This window comes from Salvelinus alpinus, chromosome 10, assembly GCF_045679555.1.
Source record: "Salvelinus alpinus chromosome 10, SLU_Salpinus.1, whole genome shotgun sequence".
In the NCBI taxonomy this organism is placed as follows: domain Eukaryota; kingdom Metazoa; phylum Chordata; class Actinopteri; order Salmoniformes; family Salmonidae; genus Salvelinus; species Salvelinus alpinus.
In genome coordinates this window covers 47,920,189-47,941,944 of record NC_092095.1, presented here as the reverse complement: position 1 = coordinate 47,941,944, position 21,756 = coordinate 47,920,189, and the positions used below count along the sequence as shown (strand labels likewise).

The 21,756-nt window shown below is 41.9% G+C and overlaps 2 protein-coding genes across 2 annotated transcripts in view; both read left to right on the top strand.

The window, feature by feature from the left end:
* LOC139532128 (tubulin beta-4B chain-like) overlaps positions 1–21,756 on the top strand; it is a 394,248-nt gene that overhangs the window by 123,617 nt on the left and 248,875 nt on the right. The window lies entirely within an intron of this gene.
* Positions 1–21,756, top strand: part of LOC139532126 (alpha-1,6-mannosylglycoprotein 6-beta-N-acetylglucosaminyltransferase A-like) — an 89,984-nt gene that overhangs the window by 54,737 nt on the left and 13,491 nt on the right. Inside the window, exon 10 of the mRNA XM_071329317.1 lies at positions 8,267–8,400. Within this exon, the coding sequence (XP_071185418.1) occupies positions 8,267–8,400 (134 nt within the window). The remainder of the gene's footprint in view (positions 1–8,266; positions 8,401–21,756) is intronic.

Here is a 21,756-nt window from a genome sequence, read left to right as displayed (position 1 = left end):
TAATGTATAGGCCCGTCCCATATGGCATCCCATTCCCTATATAATGCACTACTGTTGACCCTATTTCCTATATAGTGCACTATGTCTGACAAGGCTCTGGTCAAAAGTAGTGCACTGCAATAGGGTGCCATTTGGGACGGATATGTGAGTTCTAGGAGTGAGCACTTCATATGGTTTAAAGTTCTAAGAACAAACCAAAACTATCGTAAGTTTCAAGTGTTGTGTTATTAGTCGTATGTACGGGATACGTATGGTATACGTCGTCCAGCAAAATGCTTACTGGCAGGTTCCTTCTCGACAATGATACAACAATAAGAAATAATAAAAGATAAGAATACAAACTCAAATGGCAGTAGAATAGAATACAATTTTAGCATAAGTATAATACAGGAAGGCACAATTTATTATTTACACGTGTATTGGGGAAGGGGGGGATGGGGGGAAAGTGTATAAATTGAGCAGTATAATAAGAGTCTGGTAGCAGCGTTTGTGATGTGTGTGCGTGAGTGTGTGTGCGTGCGTGCATGGGTGAGTGCATGTGTGCTAAGGTGCGGAGAATCCGAGCAGAGCCCTTTGATGTGGGAAATGCATTGACGTGTATACACCACCCACTGTCCATGGTTTGATGTATTCCATACCCAACTCCTGAGATGACACTGCAGTATTCTAGAGATTTAACTTAAGTTAGGGGAAATTCCCAACTCTACTTTGTCTGTCTCATCTGTCAGAGCTCACAGGGACAGGTATCAGGGGCCGTATGCATCAAGCATTTCAGAGTAGGACTGCTGATCTAGAATCAGTTTTTTCTTTTATCTTTTAGATCATATTTAATAAGATTTTATGGACACAGGGGACCTGATCCTAGATCAGTACTCCTACTCTGAGGGGCTTTGTGAATATGGGCACAGGAGCACAGCGCAATGGAGCATTTAGAGGTCTTCAGCCAAGGTCCCCAGGACTAGCCCTCCCCGTCTAGTCCAGTCTTCTCTGTTTGTCTTCGGAAGACCAGCCCTGGGTCGGGTTTACCAGGTGCCAAATGTAAGAAAACTAACTAAAACAAGGACTGCTATTCCTGGACTTGTCCAACAAGAAACCTTAATTTCCGTTTTCCATTGCAAAGCGTGAATAAAAATATTTGTTGCGTGCCCTAATGAACACATCCCGGCTGTTGTCAGAGGGAAACTCCCCCCTGTAAAATGCTGAAGTTGATTACAGTGATGTTTATCTCTTCTTAGCCTCTGCCGAGTCCCCAACAACCCGGATGTTCCGTTTTCAGGGGAAATGTCAAGAGAGCCTGTGACGCGACTTCCGCTTTTGGACATTAACAAGGAGGCACTCCATCTTAACAACTCCTCCACATTTACTGGATTGAACAGTGCCGAAGAGAACCTCCCCGACCAGTTATTGTTTTTCTTCTTGTCAAGACCAGTATGTAGGGGATGTAGTTTCAGGTGTGTCTTTTACACCTGCTATGTTATATTAATCTACTCTAGACTAAATGCACGCCCCTTCAAACCTCTGCTTCTGCATTTCCCCTGCTTGTTTGTTTTCATTTAGGTAATTTCAGTTCAGTGTTTATAATCTTAATAATGTTCCACAAGTTCTGAATAGGGAAACTAAATGTCGAACTGAAATTGTCTTTGTAGATCAAAAGCTGTCTCTGTATGTTCAGCCAATTTGTCTTTTTAATATAATTGCACATTAAGGTCTATCAAAACTTATGCAGAATAGAATTTCATGCTAGAATTTTTTGTCTTTCATTTTCAACATCTTTCAATTTAACATTCATTAAGCCCTACAGAAAAGCATATGGCCTCAGTGCACTTTCTTAAATTTCTTATCAAGCAGATGGTTATTTCCTTTTTTGCCTTTGCTACTTTTCCCCTTTTCATTTTAAATCTGCTCTTCCACCTCAGGAAAAACACTGAACTGAAATTACCTAAATGAAAACAAACAAGCAGGGGAAATGCAGAAGCAGAGGAGATTTGAAGGGGCGTGCATTTAGTCTAGAGTAGATTAACCTAACGTAGCAGGCGTAAAAGACACCTGAATTTCACTTTAAGGCCTATCAAAACCTATGCAGAATATAATTGCATTTCACGCTATAATTTTTGGTCTTTCAATTTCAACATCTTTCAATTTCACATTCAACAAGCCACACAGAAACGCATATGGCCTCAGTGCACTTTCTTAAATTTCTTATCAAGCAGATGGTGTTTTCCTTTTTTGCCATTTAAAAATTCAGGCAGAAATAAACATCTGATTATGATGAATTATGGCCAGATGACAGCTGTGAAGTAGTCATCCTTCCTTGGCCAGGAGCTACGATAAGGACCCAGTGAAATGGGATGCTACAGAATGAGGGCACCGGCTGCTTTCCCTACCCCTCCTTTGATTAGGAACGGTTGCATTATTTTATAAGCATAAACCAGAGGGGCCAAGTCCATCGAGTAAAGCCCAGAGAGTCATCCCAAATTCCAGCCTATTCCATCCTATACCCTATGAGCTGGTCCTATGGGCCCTGGTAAAAAGTAGTCCACTATACACAGCAAGTGAGGGGGACACGGAGAGTGAGGGAGAGACGGACGGAGAGTGCGATAATAAAAGATGTAGTGATAGAGATAAAGAGAGAGAGAAGATACCTGCCAAATAATGTGAGTGCTCATCTCTAAGAACAACAGGTTCAGCCTTATCCTTTGTGCCAGTGCTGCTCTGGGCTGGGCCTGCTTGGCTGTTTGCATTAATTTAGCATTTCCTCCTCAATGGGATACAAAGTGCTGAGTCAGGGGGTCTCTGTCTCTCTCTGTCTGTCTATCGCTCTGTCTCTGAGTGTGTCTCTCTCTCTCTCTCTCTCTCTCTCTCTCTCTCTCTCTCTCTCTCTCTCGATACACATAAGCCCTGGTGATGACTTAACTGAGCCTTGTGCATTCCATCCCCTTTACACCCCTCCCTGACAACGCTAATGAATGGACAACATGCTGGCTTACTGAGAGTGTGCATGTGGTGGGGCCGTGTGTGTGTGTGTACAACAACCCTATGGTAGTTAGTGAGGGTTGTTCATTAAGCAGGATGTTTTCTTTTTTTTCCTTCTTCTTTCTGTCCCTTATGCAAGGTATGGAGGCAACCAGTGTGGAGTGACAGCTCATAATCAGAAGGTGCTTAAGATTAATTTCCATCCCACAACTTCAAGTTTTTCAAGTTACAGTGAAATGCTTTTCTTGCAAGCTCTAACCCCAACAATGCAATAATCAATAACAATGTAATACTAAAAATAGAAGGTAGAAGAAAAAAAAAAGATAAAAAAAAAAAAAAAAGAAGAGGACAGTAAAGGAAGTAAGAATACTATATACGGGGTCAGATCCAGTACCATATGGATCGATAGATGTAGAGACAGTTGAAGTCAGAAGTTTACATACACCTTAGCCAAATACATTTAAACTCAGTTTTTCACAATTCCTGACATTTAATCCTTGTAAAAATTCCCTGTTTTAGGTCAGTTAGGATCACCACTTTGTTTTAAGAATGTGAAATGTCAGAATAATAGTAGAGAGAATTATTTGTTTCAGCTTTTATTTCTTTCATCACATTTCCAGTGGGTCAGAAGTTTACATACACTCAATTAGTATTTGGTAGCATTGCCTTTAAATTGTTTAACTTGGGTCAAATGTTTCGGGTAGCCTTCCACAAGCTTCCCACAATAAGTTTTGGCCCATTCCTCCTGACAGAGCTGGTGTAACTGAGTCAGGTTTGCAGGCCTCCTTGCTCGCACACGCTTTTTCAGTTCTGCCCACACATGTTCTCTAGGATTGAGGTCAGAGCTTTGTGATGGCCACTCCAATACCTTGACTTTGTTGTCCTTAAGCCATTTTGCCACAACTTTGGAAGTGTGCTTGGGGTCATTGTCCATTTGGAAGACCCATTTGCGACCAAGCTTTAACTTCCTGACTGATGTCTTGAGATGTTTACTGTTGGCATGACACAGGACTGATGGTAGCGCTCACCTTGTCTTCTCCGTACAAGCTTTTTTCCGGATGCCCCAAACAATCGGAAAGGGGATTCATCAGAGAAAATGACTTTAACCCAGTCCTCAGCAGTCCAATCCCTGTACCTTTTGCAGAATATCAGTCTGTTCCTGATGTTTTTCCTGGAGAGAAGTGGCTTCTTTGCTGCCCTTCTTGACACCAGGCCATCCTCCAAAAGTCTTCGCCTCACTGTGCATGCAGATGCACTCACACCTGCCTGCTGCCATTCCTGAGCAAGCTCTGTACTGGTGGTGCCCGGATCCCGCAGCTGAATCAACTTTAGGAGACGGTCCTGACGCTTGCTGGACTTTCTTGGGTGCCCTGAAGCCTCCTTCACAACAATTGAACCGCTCTCCTTGAAGTTCTTGATGATCCGATAAATGGTTGATTTAGGTGCAATCTTACTGGTAGCAATATCCTTGCCTGTGAAGCCCTTTTTGTGCAAGCAATGATGACGGGACGTGTTTCCTTGCAGGTAACCATGGTTGACAGAGGAAGAACAATGATTCCAAGCACCACCCTCCTTTTGAAGCTTCCAGTCTGTTATTCGAACTCAATCAGCATGACAGAGTGATCTCCAGCCTTGTTCTCGTCAACACTCACACCTGTGTTAACGAGAGAATCACTGACATGATGTCAGCTGGTCCTTTTGTGGCAGGGCTGAAATACAGTGGAAATGTTTTTTGAGGATTCAGTTCATTTGCATGGCAAAGAGGGACTTTGCAATTCATCTGATCACTTCATACCATTCTGGAGTATATGCAAATTGCCATCATACAAACTGAGGCAGCAGACTTTGTGAAAATTTATATTTGTGTCATTCTCAAAACTTTTGGCCACGACTGTACATGAACTGTAAATCAGTAAAATCGTTGAAATTGGTGCATGTTGCGTTTATATTTTTGTTTAGTGTATATATGGGGATAGTTTAATGGCAAGAATAAGCGGTCAAATGCATGTCCCCAAAAAATTTTTATTCCTGATCTTTGTTATATCTCTCAGATATAGGACGGACACTTCTGAACAAACTTCCTTTAGATTTTTTGGGGTGACTGTGGTTCCATTTAGTGAATGCTATTCAATGCGTTTCTATGGGCTAATAGCAGTAAGGACAAATTCCAATGTTTTTTTTTATACTTCATGGGATCTAAAGATTCCCAATAAAATAGCAAAATGATCCTTGGTATGACCTTAAAGCAATTCCATATAGCTTAGTAGAACCCCCCCCCAGTTGTTTTTTTTATAAAACCTTTGGTGGCATCCCTTAATCCGGGGGTCATCAAATTATTTGAAAATAAGTCTGTTAATTTATAGTTATTTTGCAAAAGAAGCCACGCATTTCAATGCATGCCAACGGAACCGGAACAAAGTCTCCTGCTGCGTTTCTGACCGTATCCAGTCAGCTTGAGTGCAAGACGTTTTCCAATTACCTTTTATGACTTCCACAAAATTACCCAAATTACATTATGCATGGTTTGCCTGCTATGAAGTGCCGAGCCCGGATGTGTGCCTTGTTTTGGCCGGCTGATTGAAGTCGACTGGCCTGGCATCTTGGCATAGTCCAGCTGGGCCCACAAACCTTTTCTGCAGACTGTCACGTCCACTTATACACTGAGTGATGACAGAGGCCTCCCGTTTCCTTCTCCCCAGCGCTATTATTATTTGGGGAAATGATTTGTACAGTTATTCTTTTTTTACACAGGATCTGTCACATGTAACAGTAAAGGAAGGTTTTGGAATAGGTATCTAACTACAGGGGGGTTGGTGCCCTATTCCCTTTAGCTATTCCCTTTAGTGCACTAGTGCCCCCCCCCCAGACCTCTAATCAAAAGTTGTGCACTATATAGGGAATAGGGTGCCACAGACCCTGGTCAAAAGTAGTGCACAACATCTTTAATAGGGGGCCATTTCAGACGCACCCTACGTTTTTTTGTATGTTTTTTATTTTTATTTCACCTTTATTTAACCAGGTAAACTAGTTGAGAACAAGTTCTCATTTACAACTGCAACCTGGCCAAGATAAAGTAAAGCAGTGCGACACAAACAACAACACAGAGTTACACATGGAATAAACAAGCGTACATTCAATAACACAATAGAAAAAAAAGAAAGTCTATATACAGTGTGTGCAAATGGCGGAGGTAGGCAATAAATAGGCCATGGTAGCGAAGTAATTACAATTTAGCAGATTAACACTGGAGTGATAAATGAGCAGATGATGATGTGCAAGTAGAGATATTGGTGTGCAAAAGAGCAGAAAGTAAATAAAATCAGTATGGGGATGAGGTAGGTAGATTGGGTGGGTAATTTACAGATGGACTATGTACAGCTGCAGCGATCGGTTAGCTGCTCAGATAGCTGATGTTTAAAGTTAGTGAGGGAAATATAAGTCTCCAGCTTCAGCGATTTTTGCAATTCGTTCCAGTCACTGCCAGCAGAGAACTGGAAGGAAAGGCGGCCAAAGGAGGTGTTGGCTTTGGGGATGACCAGTGAGATATACTTGCTGGGGCGTGTGCTACGGGTGGGTGTTGTTATCGTGACCAGTGAGCTGAGATAAGGCGGCGCTTTACCTATCATAGACTTATGTAGCGAGGGCCAGCCGACTAGAGCATACAGGTCGCAGTGGTGGGTGGTATAAGGGGCTTTGGTAACAAAACGGATGGCACTGTGATAGACTGTATCCAGTTTGCTGAGTATTGGAAGCTATTTTGTAGATGACATCGCCGTCTTCCCTACATGGCAATCGGGGTGAGAGGAGGGGGAGCATGCAGTGCACATCCCCGCTCGTATTGAGGAATGCTCTCTGCTGTGTTGAAAGATTTAACTCGTGTTGTCCTAACACATCCCTTTCCCACCTGGGCCGTAGAGGCTGACGGCAGCTCCCTCTCTCACCCACTTTTCCTCCTTCTCAGTCGGCTCGGAGGGAGGCCAGCCTCCATTATCACCACATTGTGTGGCGGCCGTGAATTTTTCCCCCAACACGTCGTCTCTGCACACAATTTACTGGCGCTCTGCAATGGCTCTAAAATAGCAGTAAACTCCCTCGAGGACCGTATATTAAATCACTTCCACAAACGGCTTCATGCAACAACTTAACAGGCCTGATGGAGAAGGAACACGTAGCCTAAAACTCTCCCCTCCCCTTTCTAGAAGCAGAGAATGTAGTGTAGGTCTGTAAGGGATACACTTCAGATGGTCCAAGTCCATCAAGCAAAGCCCAGAGAGTCAGGATGAGAAGCATCCCAAATAGCACCCCTTACCCTATATAGTGCACTACTTTTGACCAGGCCCCATAGGACCAGCATACAGGGTATTGGTCAAAAGTATACTGCCATGTGGGCTTTGGGACCCAACCTAGTTTTATTTCAATTCGATTTTTGGGGGGTCACGGAAGCCCCCATTCTTTAAATAATTTGCACTATCCGAGTCTTGCATTGTCTTAATTTTCATATCTCTGTATGTGCCGTTGCCCATTTCTGACCTGTTGCCAAGCTCATTTCCATAGTTACAGTACCACCATCCATTTCGCAATGAAGCAACGGAATACTAAGGCTCTAATCATAGAACGTTAAATCATCAATTCACATTTAGTTAACAAATTACATTTTCTTCTCTTTTATTCTGGAGATCCCCTTACATAATTGTATTGTTTTATGATGGGACATATGTGGATACAGATGAGGGAGAGCAAGAGGGGCACAGAAATGATTTAAGGAATAGACAGTTGGCCGAGCCGAGACTCAAACACCCGTCTCCGTGTGGTCTGAATTTGGGAGCGTTACTGCTGCGCCAGACTCCAGCGCACCACTTCACATTTCTATGTGGAACTGTGTTCATTGGTTAACATAAGCCTCATATTTACTTTCCACTTCTAGTCAGATGACTACTTCACTAACACAACAGATAGCCTAATCAGTAGGCCTATTGTCATGCTATTCACTCGTTTCTGTACAGCATATGCATGAATCAACTAATGTAGAGAAAAATAGTTGTTGTCCTTTGCCGATCTCATAGCGATAAGGTGCTGGCAATTGAATTGCTTTTTTTAATGAACTAACATCACCCACCTATAATCATCGTGTTCCCCATTAACTGTACAATGACAGCCTGTGTTTGTGGCTTGTTTTCCTTTTTTTGTATATAAATGAATGAATGTGAACTAATTAGCTTCAGTACTATAATCATTGTGATCCCAGTTGAGCTGTGTAATGACAGTTATATGGTGTGGTTTATTTCCCCTGCAGCCCACACGCCAGACAACAGCTTCCTGGGCTTTGTGGTGGAGCAACACCTGAACGCCAGCGACATCCGCCACATTGACGAAGTCAAGCGGCAGAACCAGTCGCTGGTCTATGGCAAGGTGGACAACTTCTGGAAGGTACGGCGCTTCAGCTCGTGTATCCCGCGTGGCTGGCATAGCCAAGGTTTTGCGTTAGACTCCGCAGTCAAATTAAACATTGACTCTTGGGGGTGCCTAATGTGTCTTGGTGTTGTCTGACGTTGAAATCTGATCACCCTCATACTTAAAATGTATGTATGCACTCACTGTACTGTAAGTTACTTTGGGAAAATGTGTCTGCTACATAGCATTTATTATAATGTTATTTACATTGTGTACAAACTCTGCTCAGCTCTTAGTTATTTGGGAGCAGTGGTAACGTTTTGTCGTGGACAAAAATATATGCTTTTGTCTACATCAGCATTGAGGGTGAAGCTGAATATGGTAGAGTAGTGTTCTTCAGTTGGAATTTTGAATATCATGTCACCAACTGGAGACTCCTTGTTTAGAACAACAAATGATAATTGATCTAGTTCCCAGACATCAACACTACTAGAATAGAGCTCAAAGAGAAGGAAGTGCGGCTCAGTTGAGTTCAATAGGAAACTGGTCGCATCCCTTGATCACAGGGAAATAGACAACACTGTGTATGCTTTTAAGGAGACTGTAGTGACTGAAGTGACAGTGTCCACTGAGCCTTGCTTTGCACAGAATGCCTTTCAAGATGAAAGCACCAGCCACGTTACACCATAAATTCTTGGGAACCGGCGTATGGAATCTATTGTAACCCAGTTCCTCAACTCTTGAAAGAAAGTCACTGGAACACTTTGAAAACCTTGGGCAAAGTTTTTTGGGAGATTTAATGGAGACTAGTAGTGTTCCTTTAGAAACCATATTCCCGAGTTTCTGATTATTATGTTGATAAATAGTTGAATTCAGCTCTACTCTCTGATTAGTTATAATATATTCTAACTCAGACTCTGTTGTGCAGAGGCATTGTCGCAGGGATTATTTCATCTAAGACATAAAGGGTTTAGAGATTGTAACTACACCAGCCACAAGCGTTTTGCGTGCGATTCGCTCGTTGGCACATTACACATTGTTGGATTACTGCCTACTCTGTATGTCTTGGTGAGACTTGACAAGGGCTGCGATGATGACAAACATTGTAAAGAAGCCGGTTGGAACATTTTAAGCCAGACATCTTTCGGAGGTCTAGCACACAGGGTGTGCATCCCAAATGGGCCCTGGCCAAAAGTAGTGCACTATAAAGGGAATAGGGTGCCATTTTGGACGCAACCAGAGGAACTCAGGCGGGAGCAGATTCTACAAACAAAAAAGCCTAGGTAATTTCAGATTTGTGGCGAACAACGCCTAGCTTTTATCATAATCAGCTGACACAAAGTCAGATGCCAGTCATGCCACCCACAACCCAACCTGGTCATACAGGTTAAGGGATGAAGGACATATTCCTGGGGATATAAACCTGGGTTCAAATAGTATTTATATTTTCTCAAAGGTGTATTAGATTGAGCCTGGTGTACCAGATGCGCAGGGTTTGCACTTTTGGGACTATTCGATTGGTGCCATTGCGCCAGGTCATTCAACAACAAATACTATTTGAACTCAGGTCTGTGACCACACAAAGAAATTACCATGTCTTGCAGAACCAGCATCCACACACACCACTTATTTGTCTAACACAACAGCCCTATATTAACCATGTAGTGCGGCTTGCCACACGCTCTCTCAAACCCGCATGCGGCACAGCACAGTGTGCCATTTAGTCTCTCTTAAAGGGCAGAGTGCCAAACTCCCATCACTTCTCCTTGAAAAACATTAGCAGCTAATCAGACACCCCGTCGTGTTCATTACCTCAGTTTTTAATTAAACAGCCATTTCAGAGGAGTCTGGTAATGAATGAACATGAGGAGAAAAGGCCTCCCTCGCACTTTCCCTCCCTGAATCTGCGGGGGATGGCTGCATTGCCTTGTGAGGGACTACTGTGATGATGTCACGAGACCTGGTCAGCTATTTGCTTTTCATCAAGGAAACCAGGAAACAGCCTTTCAACACCTTCATACCTTCATATCTTGGGATTGTGGTATTTACTGCTCCCTACAAGGCTAGAACATGATGAGGGGTGGGCGTACAAAAATAAGAGGTCAGAGGTCCTGTGTAGTGAGACATCTAGTACCAAGTGCCTTTGTGACTTTAACAACATTCAGTGACCAAACAAACGTCATTGCCTCCAATCGCTTTGTCTCTGATGGTCATTTGTTTTTCCCATGTAATGTCACACAGAACCCAGAAGCTCTTCACTAAGGGGAATATTCCCTGTCTCTTATCAGAATGCAGAAGTACACCGCTAGCCTCTCTCTTCCCCTCTCTGCAGGTGTGTGAATGTAGCCGTTTGCGTACCAAATGGCACCCTGGTCCAAAGTAGTGCGCTATGTAGGGAATAGGGTGCCGTTTGTGGTGCAGCAATTGTGTGCGGAGGTCTGATTTATAACGGGTACAGAATGGACGGTAATTGCTGTATCCATATAGGAGAGATTTATCGGCTTTGAGTGGCTTTAAATGTAATTAGGCACAGCAGAGGCGGCATCTGTCTGCCGTCACTGTGTGGTCTACATACTCAAACAAAACTTTCAGATAATTTCACCGGCAAACTCTAAAGAGAATAATCCACTATTCTTGCTGTCTGGAGTGCCTCCATGCGTATCGCTGCTCTCGTGCTAGTAAATGTGTTGCCAAAGTATTAAATCTCTATTAGAGCAAAATGTATAATTTATTACTTAGGCTACACAATGGTCTTGAGTTAATGAATAAAAAAAAGGTCTGGTATGATTTGGTAGTAGTTAACTGCAATGAAAGATGAAGTAAAGGTAGGCTGTTAAGTTCCTGCATTGGAGTTATCAAGGTGCCATTTCCATAACATCAACCTTCAGACCTACTTTTCCCTATGAACATACAGTTGATGTCTGAAGTTTACCTTAGCCAAATACATTTAAACTCAGTTTTTCACAATTCCTGACATTTAATCCTAGTATAAATGCCCCGTCTTAGGTCAGTTAGGATCACCACTTTATTTTAAGAATGTGAAATGTCAGAATAATAGTAGAGAATTATTTATTTCAACTTTTATTTCTTTCATCACATTCCCAGTGGGTCAGAAGTTTACATACACTCAAGTATTTGGTAGCATTGCCTTTAAATTGTTTAACTTGGGTCAAAGATTTTGTGTAGCCTTCCACAAGCGTCCCACAATAAATTGGGTGAATTCTGTCCCATTCCTCCTTACAGAGCTGGTGTAACTGAGTCAGGTTTGTAGGCCTCCTTGCTCGCACACACTTTTTCAGTTCTGTCCACAAATTTTCTATAGGATTGAGGTCAGGGCTTTGTGATGGCCACTCCAATACCTTTACTTTGCTTTCCTCAAGCCATTTTGCCACAACTTTGGAAGTATGCTTGGGGTCATTATCCATTTGGAAGACCCATTTGCGGCTAAGCTTTAACTTCCTGACTGATGTCTTGAGATGTTGCTTCAATATATCCACATAATTCTCCTCCCTCATGATACCATCTATTTTGTGAAGTGCACCAGTCCCTCCTTCAGCAAAGCACCCCCACAACATGATGCTGCCAACCCGTGCTTCAAGGTTGGGATGGTGTTCTTCAGCTTGCAAGCCTCCCCCGTTTCCCTCCAAACATAACGATGGTCATTATGGCCAAACAGTTCTATTTTTGTTTCATCAGACCAGAGGACATTTCTCCAAAAAGTACGATATTTGTCCCCATGTGCAGTTGCAAATCGTAGTCTGGCTTTTTTATGGCGGTTTTGGAGCAGTGGCTTCTTCCTTGCTGAGCGGCCATTCAGGTTATGTAGATATAGGACTCTTTTTCTGTGGATATAGATAATTTTTTACCTGTTTCCTCCAGCATCTTCACAAGGTCCTATGCTGTTGTTCTGTGATTGATTTGCACTTTTTGCACCAAAGTACGTTCATCTCTAGGAGACAGATCGCGTCTCCTTCCTGAGCGGTATGACGGCTGCGTGGTCCCATGGTGTTTATACTTGCGTTCTATTGTTTGTACAGATGAACGTGGTGCCTTCAGGTGTTTGTAAATTGCTTCCAAGGATGAACCAGACTTGTGGAGGTCTACAATGTTTTTTCTGAGGTCTTGGCTGATTTCTTTTGATTTTCCCATGATGTCAAGCAAAGAGGCACTGAGTTTGAAGGTAGGCCTTGAAATACATCCACAGGTACACCTCCAATAGGCTAATTGACAGCATTTGAGTCAATCAGAAGCTTCTAAAGCCATGACATCATTTTCTGTAATTTTTCAAGCTGTTTAAAGGCACAGTCAACTTAGTGTATGTAAACTTCTGACCCACTGGAATTGTGATACAGTGAATTATAAGTGAAATAATCTGTCTGTAAACAATTGTTGGAAAAATGACTTGTGTCATGCACAAAGTAGATGTCCTAACCGACTTGCCAAAACCATAGTTTGTTAACAAGAAATTTGTGGAGTGGTTGAAAAATGAGTTTTAATGATTCCAACCGAAGTGTATGTAAACTTCCGACTTCAACTGTAGGTGTCATTTGAGACGGTGTTGTACTACATTATACAACGGGTGGTTCTCATCGTGGATGCTAATTGGTTAAAACCCCGTTCTAGCCGGTGTCTATTCCACAAGTTAACTTCTGCTAAGGCTATGATGTTGAAATGCCTATTTACTGCTCCATCTCACTGCACAATCCACTGTCTCATCAGCCCAACCAGGCAATTTATAAACTTGATCTCTACTGTAAAAAAAAAACATCTTGACATCATCTCCCCTTTCTTTTCGACTAGCCTTTGGTTTTCAACAGCGGAGATTTGTAAAAAAACCTTGCTGCCTGTCTCTCCGACCTTTGCAACATGGTTTCAATATTGAAATTCAATCTCCACTGTCCCATTGAGAATTAACGTGAAAGGACAAGACAAACCGCTTCATGAAATCATGAGTCGGCATAATTTTTATGGATATATACAAAGAAATGTCAATAGGTCAAACGAAATGAAATTGTCCTGCTGAAAAGTGAATTCATCTCCCAGTGTCCGCTAGAAAGCAGACTGAACCAGGATTTCCTTTAGGATTTTACCCGTGCTTAGCTCCATTCCGTTTATTTTTTATCCTGAAAAACTCCCCACCCAGTCCTTAACAATTACAAGCATGCCCATAACATGATGCAGCCACCACTATGCGTGAAAATATAGAGAGTGGTACTGAAAATGTATAGACTTACTTTTTTTCCCACTCTGTTAAGTTAGTATTGTGTAGTAGCTACAGTGATGTTGATCCATCCTCAGTTTTCTCCTATCACAGCTATTAAACTCTGTTACTGTTTTAAAGGAGGCCTGTATCTTTGTAGTGACTGGGTATATTGATACACCATCCAAAGTGTAATTAATAACTTCATAATGCTGAAAATAATTCAATGTCTGCTTTTTTTTTTTTTACGTATCTACCAACAGGTGCCCTTTGTGAGGCATTGGAAAACATCCCTGGTCTTTGTGGTTGAATCTGTGTTTGAAATTCACTGCTCGACTGAGGGACCTTACAATTATCTGTATGTGTGTGGTACAGAGAGGAGGTAGTCATTCAAAAATCATGTTAAACACTATTATTGCACACAGTGAGTCCATGCAACCTATTATGTGACTTGTTAAGCATATGTTTACCCCTGAACTTATTTAGGCTTGCCATAACAAAGGGGTTGAATACTTATTGACTCAAAACATTTCAGCTTTTCATTTTTAACTAATTTGTTTAGAATATATTGGCACGGTTGGCCGGCCCTCGACTTTAACTTGGGCCTAACAACACTCGTGTCAATATATCCTCCTCCAATGCATTATCACTTAAATATCTTACTCCTCAAGTGCACAACGTGAGTAGGTAGCACGTGGGATACTGATGCCTTTGGCTGCTGGCTCACTCCCTTTACATTGTCCAGGTCAGCCATGGGATGCGAACCAGCAACCCTCAGGTTAATAGCCCTAAACAACACCACCAACAGTGCCCAAGAGCTGCAATGCAAACTGGTTGAATCTACCAGGTCATCTCGAACAGTCACAGACATTTTTGAAGTGGGAGAGGGAAGGTGATAACCGAGCAGCCAAAAAGCAGGCCTCTCAAGGAGCCGTTGCCGCGGCAACCCGGCTTGAGCCGAGCACACTCACCGAGGCAGAATGAAGGGTGACTGTTGGCTGTGGCTCTGCGCACTCTCAAACAGCAGTTGTTTGAGTCTTGTTGTTGTGAGATTAGGTGGTTGAGGCTGTGTGAGTAATTGAATATACGAGAGAGTGATTGTATGCAAAACTACTGAACAAAAATATAAACGCAACAATTTCACGATTTTACTGAGTTACAGTTTATATACGTAATTCATTTGGCCCTAATCTATGGATTTCACATGACTGGGAAGGGGCGCAGCCATGGGTGGGCCTGGGAGGGCATAGGACAACACACTAGGGACCCAGTTTTTCCCCACAAAAGGGCTTTATTACAGACAGAAATACTCCTCAGTTTCATCAGCTGTCCTGGTGCCTGGTCTCAGACGATCCCATAGGTGAATAAGACAGATTTGGAGGTCCTGGGCTGGCGTGGTTACACGTGGTCTGCGGTTTTTAGTCCGGGTGGATTGACTGCCATATTCTCTAAAACGACGTGCCACACCTGTCAGATGGATGGATTATATTGGCAAATGACAAATACTCATTAACAGGGTTGAAACAATTTTGTGCACAAAATTTGAGAGAAATAAGCTTTGTGCATATGGAACATTTCTGTGATCTTTTATTTCAGCTCAAGAATCATGCGACCAATACTTTACATGTTGCGTTTATATTTTTATTCAGTATAGAAAGTGCGGTGAGAATATAGACAGAGAGAGGGTGGGTGAGAAAAAGAGAGGAAGAGAGAAAGATGGAGAGGTAGGGAAGGAGAGACGGCGGGATGGTGTGAACATGGAGATGGAGAGAGAAAGTTAGACACAGAGAGGGAGGGAGGGAGAGATATATAAAAAAGAAACACAGGGCCCCCTGACCTTAGATCAGGGGAGGATGACACTGGTGTTTGAAATGCTAATGTTGGCTGACAGACAGCGCCCACAGTCCTCCCAGTGCACAAAGATCCATCAATGTAACCCTGACATGTTTTTCCTCACTGAGCCACTCACACACACACACAGACACACTAGGGCGCATACACTAGCGTGAGCACTCGCACACGTACAAATACTCAGGCTTACAAACAAACCCACACATATTCTTCTAGCTGTACAGAAAAACTCACTGAAATATAGGCTACATCCAGGCTGTATCACCACCGGCCATGATTGGGAGTTTCATAGGGCGGCGCACAATTGGCCCAGCGTCGTCCGGGTTTGGCCGATGTAGGCTGTCATTGTAAAACAAGAATTTCTTCTTAACTGACTTGACTAGTTAAATAAAAAGAACACACGACTGATGAATCAGGAACAGACTTACAAATGTACCAAGATACGGTATCTGGAGATTCCAAGGGCCGTGATTCTCTACAACTGAATGCAGTTCTATTTTATAGAACAAAAATAAGTTGATGCTGGATAGTGAACAATGTCGGAAAAGCCTTTATGCAAACAAACTTCCAGAAGTAATCAAATATTTTACATTGTTTACTATCCAGCATCAACTTATTTTTGTTCTATAGTATTTCATCCCATGATCAAAGAGCAACTCATGGATTAACTATAAACCAAAGAAGTGCTCCTCTCCTGTGCCTCTGCTGTTCTATTTTAATTGGATTCAATGAAGCTCATAACCCATTACAAATGATTTAGCGTAAGGTCATATAGCCCCTGTGAGAGTACATGGGTTGTATTCACACTTGGTAGGTTCTCTCCACTGCCAGAATAATCTTCCCCAGTATCCCAACACATGCTGGTGAGCCCTGCATGACACGAGGGCCTCTTAGGCTTAGCTCAATGGGCTAACGCAGTCTTGTCAAACAATACAAAACCTCAGAAAGGGAAAGAGGGATACCTAGTCAGTTGTACAACTGAATGCATTCAACTGAAATGTGTCTTCCGCATTTAACCCAACCCCAGAACACATTCACACACACATACTTTTCCAGGTGATTTACAATGTAATAAAAGCCTCTCTTCTCTCGTTTTGATCATCTGCCCCAAGCTGATGTACTGGTTTGATTATTTCCCTAATACTACTCCCCATAAAGGCTAAGGAAGGCAGTGAATCAGCTTCCTCACCAAAGTCAGCCTGACATCATGTTGTCTTCATTATCTTGGTCCTCAGTTTTAATTTACAGGTGGGAGGCACACAAGTGCTTGCGCGCACACACATACCCGCGGTTGCACACTAGCGCACACACTCTCACACAAACACACACACTCTCACACAAACAGGATTTCTCTGAGCAACACAGAAGGTATGAGTTACTTACAATAAACCAGCGTGTCTTCATTCCAGAAACACACTGAACTGGAATAATGTTCTTTAAGAACCTTTTTATGGAATGAGATTAGACTCTTAATTTGGTAAATATACAGTGCCAGTCAAAAGTTTGGACACACCTACTCATTCAAGGGTTTTTCTTTATTTTTTAGATTTTCTACATTTGTAGAATAATGGTAAAGACATCAGAACTATGAACTAACACATATAGAATAATGTAGTAACCAAAAAAGTGATAAACAAATCAAAATATATTTTAAATTCTTCAAAGTAGCCACCCTTTGCCTGGATGACAGTTCAGGGGTTCAGGATACAAAATAAACTGAATGGAGCTAAGCACAGGCAAACTCCTAGAGGAAAACCTAGTTCAGTCTGCTTTCCAGCAGACACTGGGAGATGAATTCACCTTTCAGCAGGACAATTTACAACTGTGGAATGTGCAATTACACATATACATTTGCTTGTGGATCTGTATTTGTTGTTTACAGAATTTTCAGACTCTCTTTTCTACTGGTTTTATGTTGTACAATCCACAAATGTGGCTATAGTGTCCATATTAGGACACCCTCAGTCTAAGCAGGAGATGACTCTCCTTTCCTCCATTTCTAGCTTTAATTTCCTACATCATTTCCTTTCCTCCTTTCTTAGATCCCTTTCCTCATTTTCTTTCCTAGATCCCTTTCCTCCTATGATATCTCCCTTTCCTTTCCTCCTTTCCTCCCCTCCTTTGCTTTTCAGTTTTTTCTAGTGAATGATCCTGAGTGGGTAATTTTACAGTTTTGACTTAAATCTGCTTGAAAATCTATGGCAAGACAACCAACTTGACAGAGCTTGAAGAATTTTGATTAAAAAATAATGGGCAAATGTTGCACAATCCACAGTCTTACAGACTTACCCCAAAAGACTAAAGGTGTTTCTATTGGCTCAAGGGGGTAAATACTTATTTTATCAAGATATAGCAGTGTTTTATTTTTCTTCATCTTTGACTGTATAGAGTATTTTGTGTAGATCATTGACAAAAAATAACTGAATCCATCCAAGACTATAGATCAAGACCAACTAGAAAGCATGCACACACATTTATCACAAACATTTGTTGTAAGAAAATAGTTACGCTAATCAAAAATGAAGATGTATCAAAAACCGTATCCATCTTGAGAAAATAGGCCTAGATGTATGATATCTTCACGTATACATAGCTTATGCCTTTGTTGTGATGACCATCCTCAACCAACGCTTTACATGTTTCAACTGACTGGAGTTCTCAGAAAAACAGCACAGAAGGTATGAATGACCCTCCAGTCATTAATAAACCAAACCAGTTAAGCGAGTGTAAGCTATAGTGTTGCTATACAGCAAACACCTCATTCCAGTCCTCACATACCAACAGCAGACCTGTGGACATGACCCCCTCGTCCCTAGTGAAGGTTCCGCCCCGGTGCAAGTACATTTGTATTTGAAATACTTATTGTCTGTGTATTTGAGTATTTTTCAAATGTGGCAAAATTATTATTTTTAAATTATTTCCTATATATAGCCTACTATTTAAAACTATTTTGAAATACTTGTTTCCAAATACGAGACTTCAAATATCCCTATGACCAAACAGACCTGGGTTCAAATGCATGGAGTATTTAAATATTTGTATTTAAAAATGCACAGTCAAATACATGCCAATACTTTCAAAGTGTATTTCCAAATACATTCCAATATGACTTACTTCAAATACAAAAATATCCAGATACTTACTTCGAAATGTCTTTGAAAATAATTGAAATACCCCAAATAGTATTTGAATCCAGGTCACACACACACACACACACACACACACTGCAGCCCCCGTCAGGTGCCATCAATGTTACTGTGGGTCTTTGTCACTGTCCCTCCCCGTTGGAGCCAGACTGAGCTGCAGGCCGCAGGGGAACAGCTCTGTGACAGTCAGGGCTGCAGTCTGGAGTGGTGGGGAATATTACTGTACCCTCTCTCTGTGACAGCTTGGGCTAGACTACAAACAGCCGAGCCCTAGCCTGTAGCCATACTACTGGCCTAAACAGCCCTCACCCCCTTATAGGCATGGCACTGAGAATGAACAATCAGTCTGCACTGCGGTAACTTTGTGGGATTCACTGTTGTAATCATATATCACCATTTCCATACTTTTGCCATTCTAGTGTGTGTACGTACATATGCACGTGTGTGTGTGTGTACACAATCCACTCCTTCCTACTCTCCACTCTTCTACCGCAACCTTCCTCTAACCCTCCACCCAAGCCCCAGCTCTCTGGGGTACACATATTAGAGAGTAGACATTTCACCATCTAATTACAGATAGCCACCTCCACCCTGCCTGGATCTCTGCTCTCTCTAAGTCTGAGTCCCAAACGGCAACCTGTTCCCTTTATAGTGCACTACTGTTGACCAAGGCCTATTGGGCTTTGGTCAAAAGTAGTGCACTATATAGGGAATATGGTGCCATTTGGGACTCAGACTCTAAGGTTCCCATTACAACAGGCTGCCAAGAGGCATCTGATAGGGCATCCCTAGGGGCCGGGCGACTGGCCTGTGTAAGACACACTCAAAGGAGAGCCTGATGTACTGTAGTCACTCCACTGTTCTCCTTCCTGTTCCTAAAGCTAACAAAGGATGCTGTGTGCGCTGGAGACATTCTGTATCAGCCTGCTTTGCTCAGAAAGAATTAGCTTGAAGGCAGGTTGATTTGTTTTTGGAATGTTTAGAATATGGATTTTCATAGAAGTTCGAATTTTTTTGGGAACGTTGTCTAAGATATTGATTTGTATGGTAGTTAGACTGTTGTTTATAATATTGATTTGTGTTGGACTTAGAAGGCCAAAGGATGCTAGAGACATAGCTACTACTCTGTGCTAAAGGTCTTCACGGATCTACCCGACCCGATTACACTTGATCCGACCCGGGATCCAGAATGTTGTAGTTCAGGGGTGTCAAACTCAAATACCCAGTGGGCCAAAATGTAAAACCTGAACAAAGTCGCGGGCCAACATTGAACAAATTAACCTTTTAATATGGACCCAAACAAGTTTTGCTTTAACATTGAATATGGAACAAGCATCGCTTATTACCATACAATATATAATTTAATAGTGGAGACATGCAAAATCGAATTTCAAATGAAAAAACACATCAATGGCATTAATTTATTAAATAAATAAAATTTAAATAAAAATCGTATGCCTCTTTTCTATTTGCAGCCTTCTGATTTAAATACCAAAATAAACTTTTTTTTAACTTTTTCCACTGGCTAATAATTTTACAAATAAAATGATAATAAATCAATCAACCATTCAAGCCCATGCCTTGTAGCAAGAAAAAGTGCACAAAGAAAACGTTAATTATTGCACACTGATCTAATCTTTTTCACGAACTCTCCCTCATTAAAGGGCCGGGCTGATTTTGCGATCTCTGCTGCCACTATATAACTAGCCTTTACAGCAGCCTCACTTTGTGATGTGGCTTTTTTGAACATATTCTGTTGTGAAACCAAACTTCTTTTCATCTCCTCTACTTTCTGGCTCCTTTGAGTCATGTCCAGGTCCTTGTATTTGTCATGGTGTTTCGTTTCATAGTGTCGTTGTACTCCTTACTTACAGCCACGTTGACTCCACAAACAAGACAAACAGGTTTGTCTTTTACATATGTAAACAGACATTCTGCCTCCCACTTGTCCAGAAAGCTCCTGTTTTCTGCCTTTCTTTTCGCCATTTTTGGGAAGGGATAGCGCGCTGACAGTTGTAGCGTCTATGTTCCTATGACTAGAGAGGGCGTTTCTGGGTCCTGTCCTGATTGGCGCGCGAAAACAACAGCAGAGCATTATGGGATTCGTAGTATTAGCGGTGAATGCGCTAGTAGTAATTTGGTATTGTCTCGCGGGCCAAATATAATTACCCCGCGGGCCAAATTTGGCCCGCGGGCCAGAGTTTGACACCCATGTTGTAGTTAAACCATCCCTGTGTGAAAATATGTGAAATACTGACCAGATCCTAAATTATATTTGAAGAGTTTAGTTCCTAAACAACTAATGCACATTTCATACATTTAAGTTGTATTATCTTAAATGATTGTCAGTGGGTCCCCTTTTCATCAAACCAAATATGTCTAAATAATTATTTTGTGTCAAAACCGCATTTTCGCTTCATGAAAACGAGCCACTGCGGGGAAAAATAGGCTACTGTTGTGGGAGAGGAGAAGGACGCAGTGGAAAATAGTGATTAGCCTATAGGGAAAGGGTTGAATGCCTTCAACTGAAATGTGTCTTCCGCATTTAACCCAACCCCTCTGAATCAAAGGTGCGGGGTGCTACCTTAATCGACATCCACGTCTTCGGCACCCGGGGAACAGTGGGTTAACTGCCTTGCTCAGGGGCAGAACGACAGATGTTTACCTTGTCAGCTCGGGGATTTGAGCAAGCAACATTTCGGTTACTGGCTCAACACTCTAACCACTAGGCTACCTGCCGCCCCAAAGGCTATATAGAGTGAGTTTCTGAAACATGGAGTTGTTTTTTGCTGATGTGAAGCTGAATGAAACGGAGTAACGTTACAGGGAGTAAAAACCAACAGGCAAATTGTTGTATGGGCCTCATTTATGCACATTATGGATACAGAGGAGAAAAAGGTTACCCATATTTTTAAGACCTGAGCGATAAACATTTAAAAAATGCGGGCTCTCCTATTTAGTTGGCTATTTTGCTATTTTATTTTATTTATTTAAGTTTGCTAACTAATATTAATTGACTCGAGTGATAAGCTAGGTTAGACTATAATGCAGAGTTATCGACACATTCTTTCTGATAGTCTTTAACTTGGTCAAAATGTTTCTTTATTAAATCTGCTCATGTTGTGTGCATGTGTGGTACACTGATAGCCTATGCCTATCGACAGGAAAATATTGTAGCCTTATGTTGAAATGCTG